The sequence below is a fragment of the Opisthocomus hoazin genome, chromosome 3 (assembly GCF_030867145.1).
Source record: "Opisthocomus hoazin isolate bOpiHoa1 chromosome 3, bOpiHoa1.hap1, whole genome shotgun sequence".
Classification (NCBI taxonomy): Eukaryota; Metazoa; Chordata; class Aves; order Opisthocomiformes; family Opisthocomidae; genus Opisthocomus; species Opisthocomus hoazin.
The window spans coordinates 99,087,242-99,107,763 of record NC_134416.1 but is presented as its reverse complement, the minus strand read 5'-3'; the positions used below and the strand labels follow the sequence as shown (position 1 = coordinate 99,107,763).

Here is a 20,522-nt window from a genome sequence, read left to right as displayed (position 1 = left end):
AAAGGCGAAAATAAGAATTTAAGGGGCATAAAAAATTGAATTCATGCTTACTTTTATGGTTATCATACCAAGAGGAGGTCCTTCAGTGTTTCCTGGGTGATAGTCTATTGCTTCACGCCTTCCTAAGAAAGTGTGCCTAAAAAGTATAATCAGAAATTCATAGCAGATAGGCCCAGGATGAAAAAGGCCTTCAGAGTCACCCAACCAAGTGCTTCTGAACATTTTTTGAGTCAAAGAACCATCCAGCCTTTCCACAAAACAACCCAAAATCATCCTGTACTATGTGTTGAGTCTTGCCATATGGTTTCTGTTTTGCAACCTGATGAAAATGAGAGTAAACTTTAAATACTTGTCTGTAACTTTCCTCTTGAGCTTTTGTGTATATGTGTATTGTGCGGTTTTGTTTGTATGCATGTGTGGAAGTGTGGCAGGGTTGGCTTTGTTTTACAGCTATATTTTTGCAGTAGTGCCATGGAATACTTTCTGAGGTCTTACAGATCACTACTCATCTGTAACGACTGAGAAGCATTAACTCCGTCATTGGTACATATGGCATATACAGTGATGTTTAAACTATTCCTGACAGATATTTTTTATCTGTTTTCAAAACTTTTCAGGGAAGGAGACTGCATAACCTTCCTAAAGAATCTGTAAAAAAATGTTTAATTATACCTACAGCAGAAAAAAAAATCAAGTTATGCTGTTTGTTTGGACTAGATTCACACACACAGAATCACACAGAATGTTCACGGCCCTCACATTCTGGTTCCAAAAGAGATCAATCCAATATCTGTCAATATTAAAAAACTAATAATATTTGAAGGACTAATTCACGTATTGAAAATATACCTTAAGTGATGACTCCAGCCCTTTCCCAGATTAGTATATCAATTCCACTCAGATAGTGATAGAGCATTCTAGCAAAAGCCAGAGTGTTGTTCCTGAAATGAAGGAAGTCTACAGTTGTGTATTTTTGTATTTGAGTCTAACATTCAAATAAACTCATGGAGTATTGGACTGTGATCTTATGTGGGAGACCATGGCCATGTTCATTTCAGTACAAGAGACTTGCAACAAGACATGCTTTTGAATAACTATTAAAATTGTGGTTCATGGTGAAGTAGATATTTTATGGTTTTGGACATATTTTAATTGTTTTACTTGTGTTTAATACCAATGGAAAATGTTGTGTTATACCTTAAGGACTGCATATCAACATAAGTTATTTACCTACACATATTTATAAGAGGGTGAGAACTTTTCATAAATCTCTAATGCAGTGGTGTCACGCTTCAGATATAAGTATGCAGCAGTAAGTATTTGCTGCTTTCTTGTTACCTCCCCAAGAGCAATGAGCAGTGACATTACCACCAACAGCAGAAGGCAGTGTTTGGGCTTCCCCAAGTTGGATTTGGCAGGGAGAAGTAGGGAAAGCAACTGGAAAAAATGTCCTTTAAAGTAAAGGCCTATTGCATATTGTGTTTTTGTTTCACCTAAGGAGATACAGAAAGTAAGTTTGCACTTCCTTTATCATCTCACATAAAACTTCTACACTTACAGAGACTCCAGAAATGCAGTTTCCAGTTTGCCCATAAAATTAACATAATGACAGTTTAACTCAAATCATAACAAGAAATTTATCTTAAAACCAAAAGCATTGTCACTATTTTGCTCGACACATGACCCTTTGGTTGTACTGTTTAAACACTGCCCATCAGTGGGACCTTTTTCTTTGTCATACTATCTATATGTAAAATATCAATGAAACACAAAGTGTATTCACAATATCCAGTTGTCTAGCATTTCCAACTTTCATATTTATCATCTATTCCTATTCAGAAATGGAATTTCTGTTGCTTTCTATTCTAGGAAATAGCTGAGAGATGGTGGGCAGAAGAGGCTTTTTTTTATGTCTATGACAATTTTACAGTTTTGAAAACTCATGGTTTTGAGCATCGGTGGTTAAAAATAATCAGAATGCTTTTAATACAAGAGAGCTGCTATTTTTACCTATGGATTTAATAAGTCGATAAAGGCTGGCACTCCTGGAGGGTTTTATTTGTTTATTTGTTTGTTATGTTTTTTTAAAGGAAAAAACTACAGCAATTGCCTTAGCAGTGTTTTCAGTAATGTATTGCAGAACGAACAAATCCAAAATCTTGATGTCACATTGAAAGTGGTAGTCTGTCGTAACTGTATCTGTCACTGCTAAGCCATATTTCTCTTGCAGTCATCTTTGGATGCAGTTATCCTCTCCTTTTATTTCTTCAGGACAAAGGTTTCATTTCACAAAAAACTCAGTAGACACTTTATTCCCTTGTTTTCATAACCCAAAAACAACAGAATTCTGCTTTTTGAGCCCAAATACACTATTTCGTAAATGTTCCCCTACTCCATTATCATCAGTAGAGCTACAAGATCAAAAGACCCTACAGCAGTGAAATTAAATGTTTCATACTTTAAATATTCACACTTGTATCTATGCACTTTGACTGAAATTTAGAGGACTTGCATAAGCATAAGATTTCATAGTTTGTCCCTACCTACCTGTATAGACTGCAGCAATGTACAATCTCAGCACGTGTATGATTCAGGTCAATAATATTCTATGGCTTCAGCAGAGGAAATAGATATTAAGGTGGCAGTCCAGATCACATGACCAGTTAAGCATTTGTCTCTCGGGCCTGAGCTTGTGCCTTTACTCAGTAACAATCCACAGTGTTAAAGCTCCAGCCTTTGAACATGCACCCTCATAACACAGAGCTTAAAACCTTCAGGGAAATGTAGGTCAGGGGACAGCTACAGGGCTATACCAAATACGCAGTCCGACAGAACCTAAGAGTTGCTTGGATCACCTTCTGGATTCTGTAGGTGTTTACAATTTGCATGAAAAGAAAAAAATGGAAAAGACAGAATATGATACCTTTTTCCCTACTGACTGGATTCTCAAGCTACAGTAGACTCTTTGCTGCTGGTTGAGGTTTTTTTATGTACTGACAAAGTGCTATTCAGAAAGGGTAAAGGCTTGAGAGTATGAACAAGAGGACAGCCAACAAAATGATGCACTATCTGTATATATGTAAGCAAGACAGGACAAGAGCTGCAATAGAAATTCTTCACTAGACAAAGAAAACACATCAAGTTGTAATCCTTTCCTGCAATTTTAGAGAGCAAACCCAGGGAAGATGCCTTTTGTTTGTTTGGGAATTGTACTTATGAAGGCTTTTTAATGAAAACAGGACTGTTTACAATCTATTCTGTCCAGAAAAATGTTGCAGTTTCTATTAAAACCTGAGCAGCCAAATACTTTTTTAATCTGAAGGTGCTTTTATGTTGCAGTTCAGATGCTACATAACTCAGTTCATTGTTGTCTGTGTTCTCACTTTATTTTTTAGGACGTTATCATAGATAATTTTTTAATATTTTTTTTCTCTTGTATGTTATATCTCAAATTTACACTTTTTTGCCTAATCAGAAATATGTGCTTTTGGATGTTCCATTAAAAAATTGCCAGGACAATATAAGACTAAAGCCACCTTCTAATGCGGAATCAGAGGAAAGATGAAAGAATTTCTTCACCATAGAGCTGTTTCTAAGTACTGAATTTTAAAGCTGTACTTTTTTTATCCTGAACAAATAATAATATTTTTCCAGATGTTTACAAACATTTTATATATTTCTCAAAATCTGGTAGCTTGATGGGAAATGCATGTGAGCATGTCGCTATGATATCCCCAACCATTAATATATAGACACACACATTTGCACAGCCCGTCTCTCTTGGAGTTTAAAAAATGTATTTCCTCTTTCTGCCTATTTTCTTACCTATTAAAAACTTCTTTCAGAAGTTACACAACACTATTCCTGGAACTGGCAAAAGATTGAACTCCCAGAGAACAGTTCACTTAGGTGCAAGAGAACATTTATGAATTTCATGCACTGCAAAGCACTGATTTGCTGGTGGTATTTTTTTTCACAAGATGTACAGTGTACCTACTACTCCAACAGGTATTGTAAATTTCCTGGATGATAATGGTTTGTGCAGAGACTGTGCACATTCTTCCAACACTGCCAATAAGATTTGTACATTCTCTTACTTTAATAAATTGAGCCTGCCAACTTTTGATAATAGGCAAAGCTTACCTTTTTTTTGAGGAAGAATAACTCCCTAGAGAATGCTTAGCATTTGTTCTCCTCTCCTTTCACGTCTTCAGGATAGAGGTTTCATTTCACAAAAATATTTGCAGTTTTATTTTTCCTCTCTGCCCACTTTTTTCAAAGATCTGTCCTTTTGAAAATTGCCCAGTGATGGAGGATATTCTGGAGTTGGAACAAAGGTAGGCCATTTTTCTGATACTATCCCTTTGGAGATCCCTTTGGAGATTCCTTTTTCTTAATGTGATGCCATGAGATAGTTTAATACCCACAGAAGTAGAGACCTGCTTTTCTGTAAAATCTGGAGCACAAGTTCAATGGCATCTGTATAAAATGGAATTTGTAGTGTGTTCATCCACTCATGCTTGTGATGCAAATTAGCAGTTTTGCTGTGTCACAGATCAAAAACGAGTACAAATAAGATCAGTTTTACTTGGCATTGCTGTTATTTAGGAAGAGGGCAACCTCCAGAGAGTAATTTGTGCCATCCCAGCACGAATTCACTTGCAGAAGTTTCTGTTTATCTCTCTTCCATTATATGTGTGAAATTCTTGTCTCCAACCGTACTGCTCAAGATGTCCGTAGCAGGCCAGTGAACTGACTTCAGGACTTTAAAACTGCAAATAAGCACGCCAGATACTAGACCATGTCTTAGTCGCTCTAGAGCATCTGAAGTGCCATTATAAAAGGTCAGGTTGAGACACCTGCTTTGCACCCCAAAATGAGCGGGAAACAACTACGTAGTTCCTGCCTTCATTTACATCAGAGAGGCATGCTCGCTCTGGTTATGTTGTATTGCAAGTTACTACTGCCCTTCCATGAAATATTGTCCTGTAAAGAAGACAAGTTGTAAGTTGACAGACATTATGTTAAGGGAGTAGCTGCTGCCCAAGCATTCCCACACCATTCAAGGAATCGCACACACACCACCTGAAACTTTTAACTGCTGGGACCGGAGTTCCTTTGCAGCCGGCACCTCCAGTGAGCTGACGGGTGCCCCTTTTTGACTCCACACACACACACACTCACTCTTGGGCACTTCCTCATCCCTCAGGCTCAACCCTAGGTTTCCCAAAGCACAGTCTCCAACACAACATACGCCAGACAAATTTATTGAGTGGTGCAGAGATGTAAAAAAGCTCAAGCTGGGTGCCTCCAGAAAGGGACCCCATACAAAGTAATATCTGGGCAATGACACCCTTACAATCTAAGTTCCCACTCCATATGTGTTCTCCCCATGGTGTTAGTTGGTTCTGGGGTCTTTTTGTTCCTCATTGGGCTCCTTCATTGTCCCTGGGAGGGCTGAAGATTCTTCTCTTATCTTCAAAGAGGCCCTGCTGCTGTCCACCAACAGTTTAAAACTTCCTTATCTTCTAGCTGCAACTTCATCTTTGGGGCCCTCCTTCTCTTACTTGGCTTAATAGGGGTTCAACAAAGGTTCACTGTATCCAGGCGACAAATTCACTGCGTGTGGCCTAAGGCTTCAGAGAAGTTAGTCACTAAGGCTAAGCAAGTTAGGTATGCAAATGTATATATTAATAGTATACCAGAACACAAAACAGCCACTGTTCTTACATTTTGACTAATTTATTCAATAAAAATGACATCCGAGAAAGTGCAAAGTTAGTATTATACATGTGACTGTAAGTACAGTCCAGAGAATTACTGTAAACAGATTGAATGCCTGAGCAGGCATTATCACAGAATCAACATACGAAAGTAATAAAAGGAATTCTACCACAAGTACAAAAGGACAGAAAACCAGGACGAGCTACTGCAGAGGGAGACATTTTTCATCCTCAGACCTGTGAATTTTGTTGATTTCTTTTTTGTTTTAAAAAAAATTTGGATCTAAGATTGATCTGGTGGGTAAGTTAATGCATAGATTCTTCGTGCATTTCTTTTCAGTGCTGCTGTCTGTTCATGTTTCACAAACCAAACCATAAGCAAATAACTATGTTTCAGGCCCAAAAAGTCTGCTATGTTGCTTTTCATTTTTGCTACTCACTGAACTAGAAAGGAAGCCCATTGGCAATAGCTTTGAAACCAGCACAAAAGAAAAAATATTTACAAGAGCTACCAGTAAAGAAATGAAACAGAAATGCCTATCAATATAGTCCCACAAAAATAAATTATCTGCTCTAACTTTAGAAATATAAGAAATGCAAATTCTTCCAACTTCGGTTTTAATTAGTTATGACTTCTCAGAAAATGTATAGAATTTGAACTGCTGATATAAGCAGAGCTGAAAATTAAAACATGCCTTAAGCTATTCACAGGCTTTTACTCTATTTTTTTACTTTAATTTCTCTTGTGTCTGCCTGTAATATATAATATGTTAAAGGAATTCTCAAATTGTGAATAATAAATGAGTATCCTCCAAAGTGCTCTAGTAGTCACCTTCCATGATGTGATCATTGTATCTCAGCTTCCTCTACTTTCCTGTGCCCTTTTTTCTTTTCTTCGTTCAGAAGTTCAATGTAAAAAGGCAGAGATGTTGACAAGAGGAATGTGTTAATAGCCTTGTATACAGTGTGCAGTCCGGCCTCATAAACTACCACATCTTCAGAGTGTGAAGAGCTACTCTGTTAGAGCCATGCAGAATTTCCCATGTGTAACCTCAAACCCACTTGAGATAAATCTTAAGTTCCAATTGCCATGTTTGCAAAGCACAGCCGAGATATGAGAAAGTTTAGATCATGAAATGGGGCAAGGTGCACCGCAAGGAATCAGATAAAACTTTCTTTCCCTGTGTTGGAGTTGTTAATTTCCCTTAGCAGTCAGCCCTTTCATCTTCAGCGAGTTCTGGTTCTTATCGTATTTCTCAGGGGTGAAGTTCACAGTTTAATTCTACTGAGATAAAAAGGCCTTTCTTTCCAGGCCTGTAGGAATCAGATCTGTAGTTCCCATCATCCTATTGCTGCTGTCCTATAGACTTGTCTTCCCTGTCTATCTGCTGTATCTGCTTTCAGGTATCAAAGGAATTTCTCAATCCATGACCCCCCTCCTCCCTTTCAAACTAGCTTTGCTGATGTAACTTTCCCCCCCACACCTCAGAAAACTCTTTCCTAGGTCATCAGTTTCTGTCTTCGTAGTTGACTGCCTGTAGCTTTTACAGTTTGTGGGATTTTTTTGTTTCACGCTATGATCCTTCTCTTAAAAGTTGCTGTCTTTCTAGCTCCTCTGTCAATGGGTCCTCCAACAGTTTTTGATATGGAATGTAAATAATTTAAACATGCAAACTTAGATATCAGAATAGTTGTCGGGATGCAGCTGGTCCTGCAGTTTGGCTAAACTTTTATTACCTGCTCATTTTGTTGGCATACCTTTACATAGGATTGTCCTCAAGAACAGAGCTCTGACTAGAACATGAGAGACATGATTTCTTTATTATGCCAATGTCATTAAGTTTGGTCATTTTCCTCTGTCCTTGATTCTCAATGACCTTTGGAAAATCAGAACTTAGATGCAGTTTCCTTCTCTGTAAAAATGTTAGAGATCTCAGTGATAAAATATCCTAAAAGATTTAATGAAAAAGAATGGTACGTGAGAGCTGAGTTACTTTCCAGTATTTTATTTATATGTACACACAGGCATTTGCTAAGAGTTGCTATCTGTAACTCTGTAATAGTGAGAGTAATAGCAAGAATTATCACCTGTGATGATATTGGGAATAGAAGATTTCCATGCCAGTGCCCAAAAGATTATGAGCATATTTTTTATTTGTCTTCAAATTTGTCCCTTCAGATTTTTTCACTGTAATATTTGAATAGTCCATTTTGTCATTTTGGTCTTTTCTTCTTATTTTTCTCACAGTTTTTTTTTATTGTCCTCATAATTTTGCCCTCATCTGTCCACAGTCATCCATATAGCATACATGTTCACTTCTCAATGGTCTTTCCTTTATATCTTTGCCAATAGTCTTCTGTACTTAAATACTTTCGTTTCTGCTAGATTCCTGCTCAGGAATCCTCCATTTCTCTTCTTTATATTCAGCGTCTGCTGCTCTTCTTTTCTGCCTGCATTTTCATGTACCTATATAGTGATACTGGATCATTCACTCTTTTGTAGATTTACACCAAAGGATGGAAGGAGGAGGTTATGCTTTCCTGCTCAGATTTGAATACTGGGCCTTCTTTGGGTATAGGCCCAGGAAGGCTCACATGGACAAAATTTTGCAGGATTTTCTTACTTATATGGGACAAGGTAGCTGAACTGAAGTGTTTGGGGCTTGTAGACACTGTAACAGAAATAAAGGATTAAACAGAAATGGAAGACTGTTCTTATTATTGTTAATAACACTTGCTGTCATCTTTTGGATTTAGCAGTTTAAGATCTGAGAATTTTTTCTTTTGGGATGAGAGACATGACAGATGTTAATATTACTGCCTAGTTCACAGATACGGTGTCACTTACTACCAACCGGGAATTACATTTCAAGTCAAGTCCTTGAACATATCCTCAGGTTTTTAAGGTATTATTCCTGGATAAAATTGTTGTGTAATTGTTATCTTCTCATTTGTTGTATCTTAAAATGTTATTCTCCTTAAAACTGTCACGTCTTTGAAATTGCTTTCTCTTTCTGTTCATAAGTACTTGTGCTGAAAAGTGCTTATGGGAGTGTTGCACTTCTTTAATGACTTCAATGAGATTTCTAGGTGACCACTCAGACTTTAATTTGTTGTGGCAGTATTAGTGCTGAAGGAAAAAAGAGCAACCCGCAAAGTAAAACAGGACTTTGACTGTTCTTTTGCAATGGAGCTTAATAACACAGGCTGTATACGTTACATAGCACCTGGCCTTGTACCTCCTCTGGACACTGTGTAGCACCCAATGGAGTTCAGATTTCATTATTATGTTTTTTTTCTTTTCCGATTTTATGAAATCATGTGAAAGTTGTATTGCAGCCCAAGAAAACGTGTTGTCATGGCTCAAAAGGAAGTTATGTGCTGTACAGTGTGTATCATGAGGCTGTTTAAGGATGCTTAAGGATCTGCAGGCTGTTGGAATAATGTTGAAGCACTGTGTGAAACGTAAGAAGACAAACCTGGTGCACTCTTGTTCATACCACCTGCTGGGAAGGGTTCCTGGTGTATGTTATTGACTCTGACTGTGGTTGGGTATTATGTGAGAGAGTCCCAATTGGCCCAGACCAACAAAATACCAGAGAGAGTGCTAAAATTCAGCAGTGTGAATAGTGTTCCAGGGATCATACACCCCAGCCTTGTTTTGTTTAACAACTTGCAACTGCAGGAGATAAAAAGAGAAATTGTTAGAATGATCTCTGCTAATAAAATATAATAAGTTGCATTTCAAGAAAGGGAAGCAACTACGCACTGGATTCTGAACAACTAGAAAGTTAGTGGAGTTTTTCATACATAAGGAGGAAAGGGTGAGGATCCTGGGAACTACAGGCCTGTCAGCCTGACCTCAGTGCCAGGCAAGATTATGGAGCAATTCATCTTGAGTGAGCTCACCGGGTATGTGAAGGACAACCAGGGGATCAGGCCCAGCCAGCATGGGTGCATGAAAGGCGGGTCCTGCCTGACCAACCTGACCTCCTTCTATGACCAGGTGACCCACCTAGTGGATGAGGGAAAGGATGTGGATGTTGTCTACTTGGACTTTAGTAAGGCCTTTGACACTGTTCCCCATAGCATCCTCCTGGAGAAACTAGCTGCCCATGGTTTGGATGGGTGTGCTCTTCACTGGATAAAGAACTGTCTGAATAGCAGAGCCCAGAGAGTGGTGGTGAATAGAGTTAAATCCAGCTGGCAGCCAGTCATGAGTGGTGCTCCCCATGCCTCAGTATTGGGTCCAGCCTTGTTTGATATCTTTATCAATGATCTGGATGAGGGGATTGAGTCCTCACTCAGTAAGTCTGCCAATGACACCAAACTGGGCAGCTGTGTTGATCTGCTTGAGAGTAGGAAGGATATCCAGAAGGATCTGGACAGACTGGATCGATGGGCCGAGGTCAGTTTTCTGAGGTTCAAAAAGGTCAAGGTCCCGCACTTAGGTCATAACAACCCCATGCAATGCTACCGCCTTGGTGAAGAGTGGCTGGAAAGCTGCCCAGAGGAAAAGGACCTTGGGGTGCTGGCCAAAAGCTGGCTGAACATGAGCCAGCAGTGTGCCCAGATGGCCAAGAAAGCCAACGGCACCCTGGCTTGTATCAGGAATAGTGTGGCCAGCAGGAATAGGGCAGTGATCATGCCCCTGTACTTGGCACTGGTGAGGCCACACCTCGAGTACTGTGTTCAGTACAAGAAGGGCATTGAATTCCTGGAGCGTGTCCAGAGGAGAGCAACGAGGCTGTTGAAGGGTCTAGAGATCAAGTCTTATGAGAAGCTCTCTAAAACTACCTGAAAGGAGGTTGCAGTGAGGTAGGTGTTGCTCTCTTCTCCCAGGTAACTAGGAGGTTTAGATTGGATATTAGGAAAAATTTCTTTACTGAAAGAGTGGTCAGACATTGGACCAGGCTGCCCAGGGAAGTGGTGGAGTTATCATCCCTGGATGTGTTCAAAAAACGTGTAGATATGGCACTTTGGGACATGGCTTAGCAGGCATGGTGGTGTTGATTGATGGTTGGACTTGATGATCTTAGAGGTCTTTTCCAACCTTAATGATTCTATGATTTTATGATAATCATGATAAACACATTTAATGATGTAGCTACAGTGGTAAGGAAAAAGAATAAATTTTCTAGTTTGTTTGTAATAGCAAGAGAAACCTAGCAGATATATTTTTGCACTTATCACTCCTGTGTTGTTTGTGGTTGTGACTCCAAACCCACAACCCTGCAATTTGGAAACTGTGTGGCTGTTAATCATGGGCAAGCAGTATGAGAGGAAAGTTCCTTTTCTTCCAGTCTCTTCCAATTTCTCAGTCCCAAGTTCCAGTTCAAGAAAGATGAAGAGCTACTGGAGAGAGTCCAGCAGAGGGCTACAAGGATGGTGAGGGGACTGGAACATCTCCCCTACGAGGAGAGGCTGAAGGAGCTGGGCTTGTTCAGCCTGAAGAAGAGAAGGCTGCGAGGGGACCTAATAAATGCTTATAAATATCTGAAGGGTGGGTGTCAGGAGGATGGGGCCAAGCTCTTTCCAGTGGTGCCCAGTGACAGGACAAGGGGCAATGGGCAGAAACTGAGGCACAGGAAGTTCCGTCTGAACATGAGGAAGAACTTCTTCCCTCTGAGGGTGACGGAGCACTGGAACAGGCTGCCCAGGGAGGTTGTGGAGTCTCCTTTTCTGGAGATATTCAAGACCCGCCTGGACAAGGTCCTGTGCAGCCTGCTGTAGGTGACCCTGCTTCGGCAGGAGGGTTGGACTAGATGACCCACAGAGGTCCCTTCCAACCCCTACCTGTGATTCTGTGATCTCTCTCTCTCCACTCTCTCATGTCTCCGATTTCTCACTGTCTTCAGTTTTGTTTGATTTATCTGTGGGCTCATATTCAGGGGCCAGTACTTTTAAAGTGGTGGCAACAAATTTAAATTAAATTTTATACATATGAAAACAAGATATAACTATATATTATTGTAGGATTTCTTCCCCTGTGCTCTCTTTATGCCCCTTATTTTCTTGGACTTAAAGGGGTATGTTTAGCAGCTTTTAGTGCCTATAAATGCTCTTGCAATGTGCGTATAATAAGCATTAGTGTTCTCATTGACTGGAATATATGCTAGATGGACCTGTAGGTAACATAATGGAACAAAATCTTATATAACTGTCTCCCTTTTGCCTACCTACCTTTAACCTCCACCTGTTTAGAATACGTAATATCTGCTCTCTTCCCCTTCCTTTCCCTTCCCTTCTGCTATCCCTTCCCCTCCCTTCTTCCTCCTGATCTCTCCACAGCATGAGTCTTTGGCCACTGTCCTTGAAGATATTTTCTGAAAGCTCACCTGATCTGTAAAATGTATCACAAACAGTGAAACATGAAAGTCTTATTTTAACTGTTACTAAAGACCTTTTAACATTCTTCTGAGAATCAAGAGTATTTTATGTTGTGGACGAATTCCACAACAGATACTCTCAGAATTCCAGGTATTCACATTTACAAGTGTCCCTATACTACCAACAGCATAATACTGGATTAAAGCAATTGCAAACTGGGCCTCAAATGTTTGTCTAAGTTTGTTTAGGCTCTAAGACAGGTACCTGAGCTTAAATAATCTTATTTATGTAATGCTAAATACTTTCCCCTGACTCGTCTTTCTCCTCCATCAGCCACAAATGCTTCCTGCTAAGTTTTAATTCTAGATTTTGCATTTTCACAGATTAGGACTGTCTAGTTTCAAGATTCCCTGTGCTTCTACTTGACGGGAAACAACCGGGCAATAACATTTTTCTTTTTTTGCTTCATTAAAATGATATTCTGGTTTTGATTTTGTAGACAATACAGCCAGTATCCTGACAAGACGAAGGAGATACAGTCGAACCACTCAAGATATCTATTACCTCCCAGTTTTGATTTCTGATGGTGGAGTGCCCCCTCTCAGCAGCAGCAGTACTCTCACAATTAGGGTTTGTGCATGTGAGAGAGATGGACGAGTGAGAACATGCCATGCTGAAGCTTTTCTCTCCGCGGCTGGCTTGAGCACAGGAGCTTTAATTGCAATCCTGCTCTGTGTTGTCATTCTTCTTGGTAAGCCATTTTCAATATTAAGTAATTCTATCCTTAATGTTGTCTATTCAGTGGCTCTCTGAATGTGACAAGGCAGAAAATTTTAATATGATACGTTTTGTGAACCAGAGGCTGGTAGTAGGAGGTAATTAGAAAAACCTAGCTGTGATTAGAGGGGAAAGGGTTAGCTAAAATTAATAGGGGAAAAATGTCTTTAAAGTACATACATGAATATCTGGAATCCACTAGAAATTATTTTTCAGAGGTTATCAAGTAATTAGCACTGCAGATCTTTTTTCTGTAATTTGGAAAGATTTCAAAAAGCCACTGACTCTCATTCCATGCCTAGAACAGTGTGAAAAATGATAGAAAAGAGATGAGGAAAGCTTTTTGAAATGCATTACCTCGTAAGCAGCACCATTAGCACTGTACAAAAGTAATTTCTTAATTACCTTTGTGGGATAAACTGATAGCAATGCACAACATAATCCACAGAGGGAAGGGACTGATGAGACTATAAAATGACTCTGTTAGATAAATGCCCTTGCAAGTGCATTTTAGCTTGACTTTTTTTTTCTTTGTGCCGAGGCCAATTTGAATGCTACCCTTTAGTTACTTTTCTCTTTTTCTGGCAGAGGCACAACTTCCTGGGTACATATCTCTGCACTACTCACGTACCTTTCTGCATTCTCACAGAGACAGCAAGAAATAATGGAAATTGCACTGTGATCCATATAGGCGCTTTTGAGGACCTTTTTCCAAAGGCTTTACATTTTCTAGAGATTACTTTTCTCACAGCTTACTTCAAAACATCTTTGTCAGAAAGCTGTTTTAAAATGTACAGTAACACATTTAGTTTATAAACTTATATTTCATCATACAAGATTGGGCATTCATAAGAAAAAATAAACCTTTTTGAATCTTAATTCAATATATATGCTAAATATTGGTTTTAATGAAGCACTGAAAGCCCTTAACAATGCCTCTGAAAAATATCAGCCCTAGTTACTCATTTCTTATTTAACTCAAAGAATGTTATCCCCTTTTATGCCCTTTATGAGATCACCAATAATCTAGTGGATTTCGTTATGGGCTCAAGAAACCCCAGCAATCCACAGAAAGGAAAAATACAGTACAAGAGTGCCTTTTACCTGCTCTTTGGAAGACCAAGGTGTATTGGAAGTTTGTAGTTTCAGTACAGCATTATTAATATTGCCCTTCATTTTGTGGTCTCAGCCTGTTGCACTTTGGCATGTTGCTATGGTAAAACACAGCTGTACGGATGTGGGTGCTTTCCAGGCACGCAGTAATCCGTCTTAAGGTAACACATTACACAACAAAGGCACTGCTCACTTAGGAATAGAAGTACGCTCTTTTCCAGATTGGGCAGGTTCGATCATTCTTTGTTACAGACACTTGCCTGATGTAATGATCCTGAATACCAGTATTAGCCTGAAAATGTTACACCTATGTATTTGTGACTTAGTATCTGCTATTTCTTTAGCGTATATCTGCTTTCTTCAGATGTAAGCTTTAAACCTGGTCTAATATCTGCAGTTTTCTCTTTAGCAATCGTGGTCCTTTTCATCACGCTAAGACGTAGCAAGAAGGAGCCCTTGATCATTTCAGAAGAAGACGTCCGGGAAAATGTTGTGACATATGATGACGAGGGTGGTGGAGAAGAAGACACAGAAGCATTTGACATCACAGCACTCCGGAATCCATCAGCTGCTGAGGAGCTAAAATACCGGAGGGATGTTCGTCCTGAATTGAAGCCTGCGCCCAGGCATCATCCCTCCTTAAGCCTTGACAGTATAGATGTTCAGGAGTTCATTAAACAAAGACTGGCAGAGGCCGATCTGGACCCCAGCGTGCCCCCATATGACTCCCTACAGACATACGCCTATGAGGGACATAGATCAGAAGCTGGATCTATCAGCTCTCTGGATTCAGCCACAACATACTCTGACCAGGATTATAATTACCTTGGAGACTGGGGACCTGAGTTCAAAAAGCTAGCTGAACTCTATGGGGAAATAGAACCAGAAAGAACAACTTAGTTGTAATTCCCAGAACAGAGAAGTTCCTACACAACTGGAGATATAATGACAGCAACGGTAACGAAAAATGAATATGCTACTTGGAACTGAGAAATTTGTATGCAGTTACTGTAGAACAAGTGCCCTTTTCATATTTGAAATTGGGTTCTCCAATTGGAAGAAAGTCAAATTTTGAAAAATACAGAAAAAAGAAGCTATTGTCCCTTGTGTATATTTTTTAATTGCTCAATAAAGTCCGTGGTACCGTATCTGTAACAATATCTAAAGTGAAGCCAAGCAATGACCTCTTTATTGCAATATGCTTAACATCTCCCAGCTACAGTAAGTTTATGGTCATGCCTGTTTAGGAAGATAGCTAACGGAGGAGCAAATCTCTTGCAGGTGGTTGTGATGTTGCATTTCTGGCTGTGCTTTAGGCCTTGTGATACCAACATGAGGTAGCCAATGGGGTTTACTATCAGTGTGAGAAACGCTGACAGTCTGTTTCCTTTACAGAAGTGATAAGCCACACCTGTCCTCTTAAATAAATGGTCCTTTGATGATTTAATCTTACAGAATTAGCACGTTGCATTAAGATGATGTCATTTCATTATGTCCTTCATAATCTTTTCATCCATAACCAGCTAACGGAGCGCACCATTAGCTGTTAGCTCAAACATGGCTCTAGTCCATAACCCTGCTCTGTTACTACATTCTAGAGGAACTGTTTCTTCCAGTGTTGTGCTTTTTCTTTTTGTCTTTTCATGGTAACACCACTCATTTAAATGGAATGTGTCCAAAGTACTTTTCATGCGCGAAGCAGATGAAGCATAGGCTCTTACAACAAAAACAACAACGGCACCACCATTAAAATATGCAGTTTGGTTCACTGTGCTTCACTTATGTGAACAGAGGAAGCTTTTCAAGTCTTTTTCTGGGCTGAGTCCAGGAGCTACAACAGTCCATTTAAAACACAGAGTTTTTAATCATAATGTGTCTCTATTCCTCTGTGTGACTAAAAGCAAAATAGAGCTGCTGGTAAGACATTGGAATAGAGAAAACTGAAACAAAGGGAATAAGAAGATTATGCTTTTTTCTTTTTAGTTCAATCTACTGATGTTTAATTTCTCTTTGAGTAACTTCCATCTAAGAAGAGCAAGTTTTTTTCTCCCTATTTCAAGTATCATGGGAACAGGAACATTTTAAGTCAATGGAGGAAGAAAAAAGTAAAATGTACCATTACTGTGGTTCCTATGGATTAAATAAATTGATTTGTTACGTTAGTAACATTTTAGCGTTGCAGAACTGCTGAAGAGTTCTGCTTAACATTGCAGGCTGCTTAACACCTAATCCAGCAGATTCTTATATTTTCATTTGTTTTGTTTGAAACTTTAACCTTTTGTTTGCCTTTCCTGTCATAATACTGTGAGAGGTCCAGGAGCTCATAATATCCGATGAAAGATTATGACCTATAAGGCCCACCATCTATTACAGTCTTCTGCATCTAAGAAAATTGTAGCTCCACTTAAGGAAGCGAGCTTCTTGCAATATGCATTTGATAGGGAAACTGTTACGAGCAGAAGCTGTGTATTGGTTTTTTTACTCTCTGGTCTGGTGTGGAGACTGATACAGATCCACTAGATTCCTCCCTATGCATTTTAGGTAACACCTTCAGCTTAGTAGAGAAGGGAGTACCTTTTGTTCCTCCAAGCAGGATCTGTATTTATTGCTGAGCTACAGTGGGCCGCACAGGTGAACCAGATTATTAAGCCTTCCCTTCTTTACTGTATGGTTGGGTAGGTCCTAGACATGACTGAAACTTCTGGTCAGTTCTACTTTGAGGATTTTTTTTTTTTTTTAACAAACTCGTTCCCAAAATGTTGTTTCCTGTTTTTGTTTCAGACAGTCTTCTGGAAAGAGTAGCAAGTAGCTTTGTAAGAAACTTTTCAAACTCTAAAAAGTATTAGTTGCACTGTAGTTCCAGAATTGTTTTTTACTGCATTGCTGTGTTTGTAACTCGAAAATCGTAATGCTTCTCTTTCAACGTCTGAATCACCAAGTCAATTTAGAGAGGAAAAACTCCCAAACTCTAAAATGTTCTGCTGATGATTTTAAGGTAGTTTAATATTCTGTACTCAGATTTTTTTTTTTGTAAGTTTTACCAAATACAGAATCTTCTAGAAATGCATTTATAGAGACATTCTCATTGTACAGTAAAGTTAAACAGATGCTTTAATGCAGCAAAAGTTGTACTCAAACTGAGAATGGTTTATGTATTGTCTTCTTTGGAGTTAGTGTTAGGATATGTTTCAGTTTTGTCCCAAATGAAGCAACTAGTAGTGCAGGATTTTACAAGGAGGATTTTTCTTTTGATTTACATCACATTTGCTTTATGCCAATATCTAAATTTTTATATTGTATCAGTGGAGTGCGTAATAAGAAAATCTTTCAGCAGCAGTAGTACCACAGGCCATAATACTTTGTACCACATCTGCATGAAAACTGCATTCATTGTTGTATTATAGTTTTGAGAGCCGGGTATTAGTTATGTGTATTCCCTCTGGCACTACTCCAAAGCAGAGAAAATCAACTGTATTTTGTGCTTTAAGCAGTGTTTCCACCATTGTTTTCTTTTTATTTGCATCATAGAACATTCAAGCTTAAAGCCAACAGAAATGCAGTGACATACGTGAATAATCACTCCTTATGCTCATCTTTTGATTAAGTTCATGAGAGAAGGAGGTCATATCTCAGAGAAGTAAAAGTCTGCTTTTCACTGTTCCTGGTGCTCTCTTTGCTGCTGTATAGCACATGCAACGTACCCACAGCCCCAGGAAATGAATCCTTTAAAACTCTTCAGGGTTATTGAGACGCTGCTTCAGTGATGCTGCAGTGTGTCCTGTTTGGTATGTCCTATCCACAGTGATCGCCAAATGTGCTTTTCTGTCATGATACATCTGCATGCTTACTATGCTTACTGTTTTTTACTCAAAATACACATCACGGTGCTGTGTTGTTTGCATGACAAATAGCAGAATACGAAATCTTCAGGGCCACAGAAAACGGCCTCACGGTGCAGAAAGAACAGTTTTACAAATTTCCTTTCCTGATCCCACAATCTTTTCTTTTAGTCCTTTGTGTTCTAGAAGAAAATTTAAACTATATTTGAGAATTTCTATGTTGACATTGATGAAACTGGAAGAAAATTAGCACTGTATGCCATTGAAGGCACGATCATTTTGTAGCGTTGGTGATTTAAATGAAGTATACATTCAGTGAAAGTATTGTGAGAAACTCTTTCCTAGTTCATGCTTAAGTCTGATTGTATAGACTTTGGTTAAAGCTTTCATGGATCTTTTGTGTACTCATATTCTCAAATATTTTCTTATTAGCAAATAGTAATCCTGTTGCCACTTAACAACTAAATGCTGAAAACTGCCAGTTTTACTTAAACTGGAAGATACTGAGTTAAGTTAAATGGCACATACAAAGTGGAGCTTAAGGGCTTTTCAATTTACAATTTACAACAGCTATTCAACTAATAGTACATTTATATCAAATCAATTAGTCACATTCGTTCAAACAAATCCTCTTTCTTGTAATGGTGAGGGTACTCAGTATGCTGTAATCTTGACGTGTCATCTGAGAAAATGGTTTGTATAAGCATTTTAAAATGTAAAAATATATTGCCAGTCTAAAACCAGTCAAAAATGTAATTTAAACCACTCTAAAGACAAGGAAGAGCTTGAATTCAACTGGCATTCGTTTAAGAGTCATACAAAGAAAATGAATTAATTTATCAGTGTTGCTAATTATTACATACACATAGAAGACTGTAAAAGATGAAAGTAGTTTCTCTCTGTTATGCACTTTATTTTTGCATTCTTCTTAGAAAACCAAAATAGTTGTAAACATTTTTGGGTTTGAATTCTTATTGATGCAGTTGTTTAAGTTGTGAATACTGCAAGAAAGTCTATGTGAAAATATTCTCACTGGTGTTTCAAATGAATTACAAAATTTCTATGGTCTAACACATTGTAAAATCATCCTTTAGAAAATCTGAAAATTGGACCAGTCTGGAGTTAACCAAACCCATAGACTCACACAAAGAGTGACAAAGGAAATGTTCTAAACATAGAGAAAAGTATGAAGTTTTGCTGCCTAGGGTTATTTTGTGGATTATAAAGTGCTAAGACCTTGTACTCGCAGGACATATAAATGGCACAATGCATTCTAAGGAACATTAGGAGCGTGTTGCAAGTATTGGGCCATCCTTATTTTTCCAAAGTCTCCAAATATATATATATCTATATATTTTTTAACAAAAGAGTAATGTAAAGTATACCTCCTTATGCAAGTGTTACTGACAGAAATTGTTACATTTTCTTTTAATAAACAAAAAGGGACAAAATCTTTTATTCGTATTTTTCAAATAAAATATGCTCTTTGCTACGGTGATGGGTTATTGTATTCCTCATCACAACTAGAATGGCTTATTTTCTCTTCACTCCTGTATTTTATACTCACCGAAGAAACAGAACTATCTAAAGGCACTCTGTCTTTAGGAATGAGATGTGATCCAGCAGTATTCCTGAGGTCAGTGTCAGAAACGGTATGGTAACTTTAACTAGATTTTAATGCCTGGTATAGTCATTCAATTATGTCACTATTTCAAAGACTGTCTTACATCATTATGGCTACAGATGGGTAGCGAGAGAGAGCCACCAAGCGATACTTTGCAACAGACTGCAGTATAACTGCTAAATGGTTCATTACTTTTACTTGCAGCAGCTATTCCACTCTAACCATCGCTGTCTGGAAACTGAAATACAGTGTTATAGGATGAATACATTGTCCACATGAGTGATTTAGGGAATTGCACGTGTATGAAACCAGGTTGGTGGTAACAGCCGGAGTTTCTATCCTAAGCTGACACAGAACAGAAGACAAAAAACAGGCAAAGATACTCATAATGATCAAGCCCAGGCACATGCAATGCAAGTGTACAGGAATCATGCATTCTTTCTCAAAGGAATTAGCAGGTGTTACCAACAAATTACATCTTAGAAAATATTGGTACCATGGCTCACAAGGAACTTGTATGCAAGACCTTCTTTCCCAGACTGACAAAAAATTCAAAAATAAAGCTAAGATTGACAGGAAATGAAAATACAATTTTGTTATAGTGCCCTACTTGCTGTACTTCATTGTCCAAAGGCCAATTCAGTTTGTGTTCCACCATACTAGGCAATTCCCACCTGTGCCTCAGCACAGCCCCAGAGAAAAACCATTGTGGTAAAATAATATTTGAAAGACAAATATTGTCAGCCTGAATCTGAATGCAAGTTCAGGGGAGGAACCAGTGGCTTTGTGGTTTTTGTTCTGGTCCTCGTTCGAGGTGTTTAAACTTTCTAAAGAATGTTTATAAAGGTTTTAGATCATCTTTCATATCTGAGATTCATTGAACTATTTTTTTTTTTTGTCTTAGCAAAGCTTACTATCCTCTTATATTCTTGTTAAATTAAATTTCAGTTTGCTTGGAGTCCATACTACTGCTTCTATATGTGGCAAATATATTATCTTTAGGTCTTCAAAAACTAGAAAGCTTTGCTTGTGAGCTTTTAGTAGACTTTTTCTGTAGGCTTCATGATTCTGTATAGCATTTTTGTGTTGTGTAACTCCTCACAAATCCATCAACAC

General features: G+C 38.5%; 1 protein-coding gene across 8 annotated transcripts in view; it reads left to right on the top strand.

The window, feature by feature from the left end:
- Positions 1–17,440, top strand: part of CDH18 (cadherin 18) — a 596,824-nt gene extending 579,384 nt beyond the window's left edge. For 7 of the 8 annotated variants that reach the window (XM_075417131.1, XM_075417126.1, XM_075417130.1 and 4 more), the window contains 2 exons: positions 12,553–12,804; positions 14,341–17,440. In XM_075417131.1, the coding sequence (XP_075273246.1) occupies positions 12,553–12,804; positions 14,341–14,843 (755 nt within the window). In that variant the 3' untranslated portion in view covers positions 14,844–17,440. The remainder of the gene's footprint in view (positions 1–12,552; positions 12,805–14,340) is intronic. The other variant, XM_009938547.2, reaches the window with a different exon arrangement.
- Positions 17,441–20,522: the final 3,082 nt, after the last annotated feature.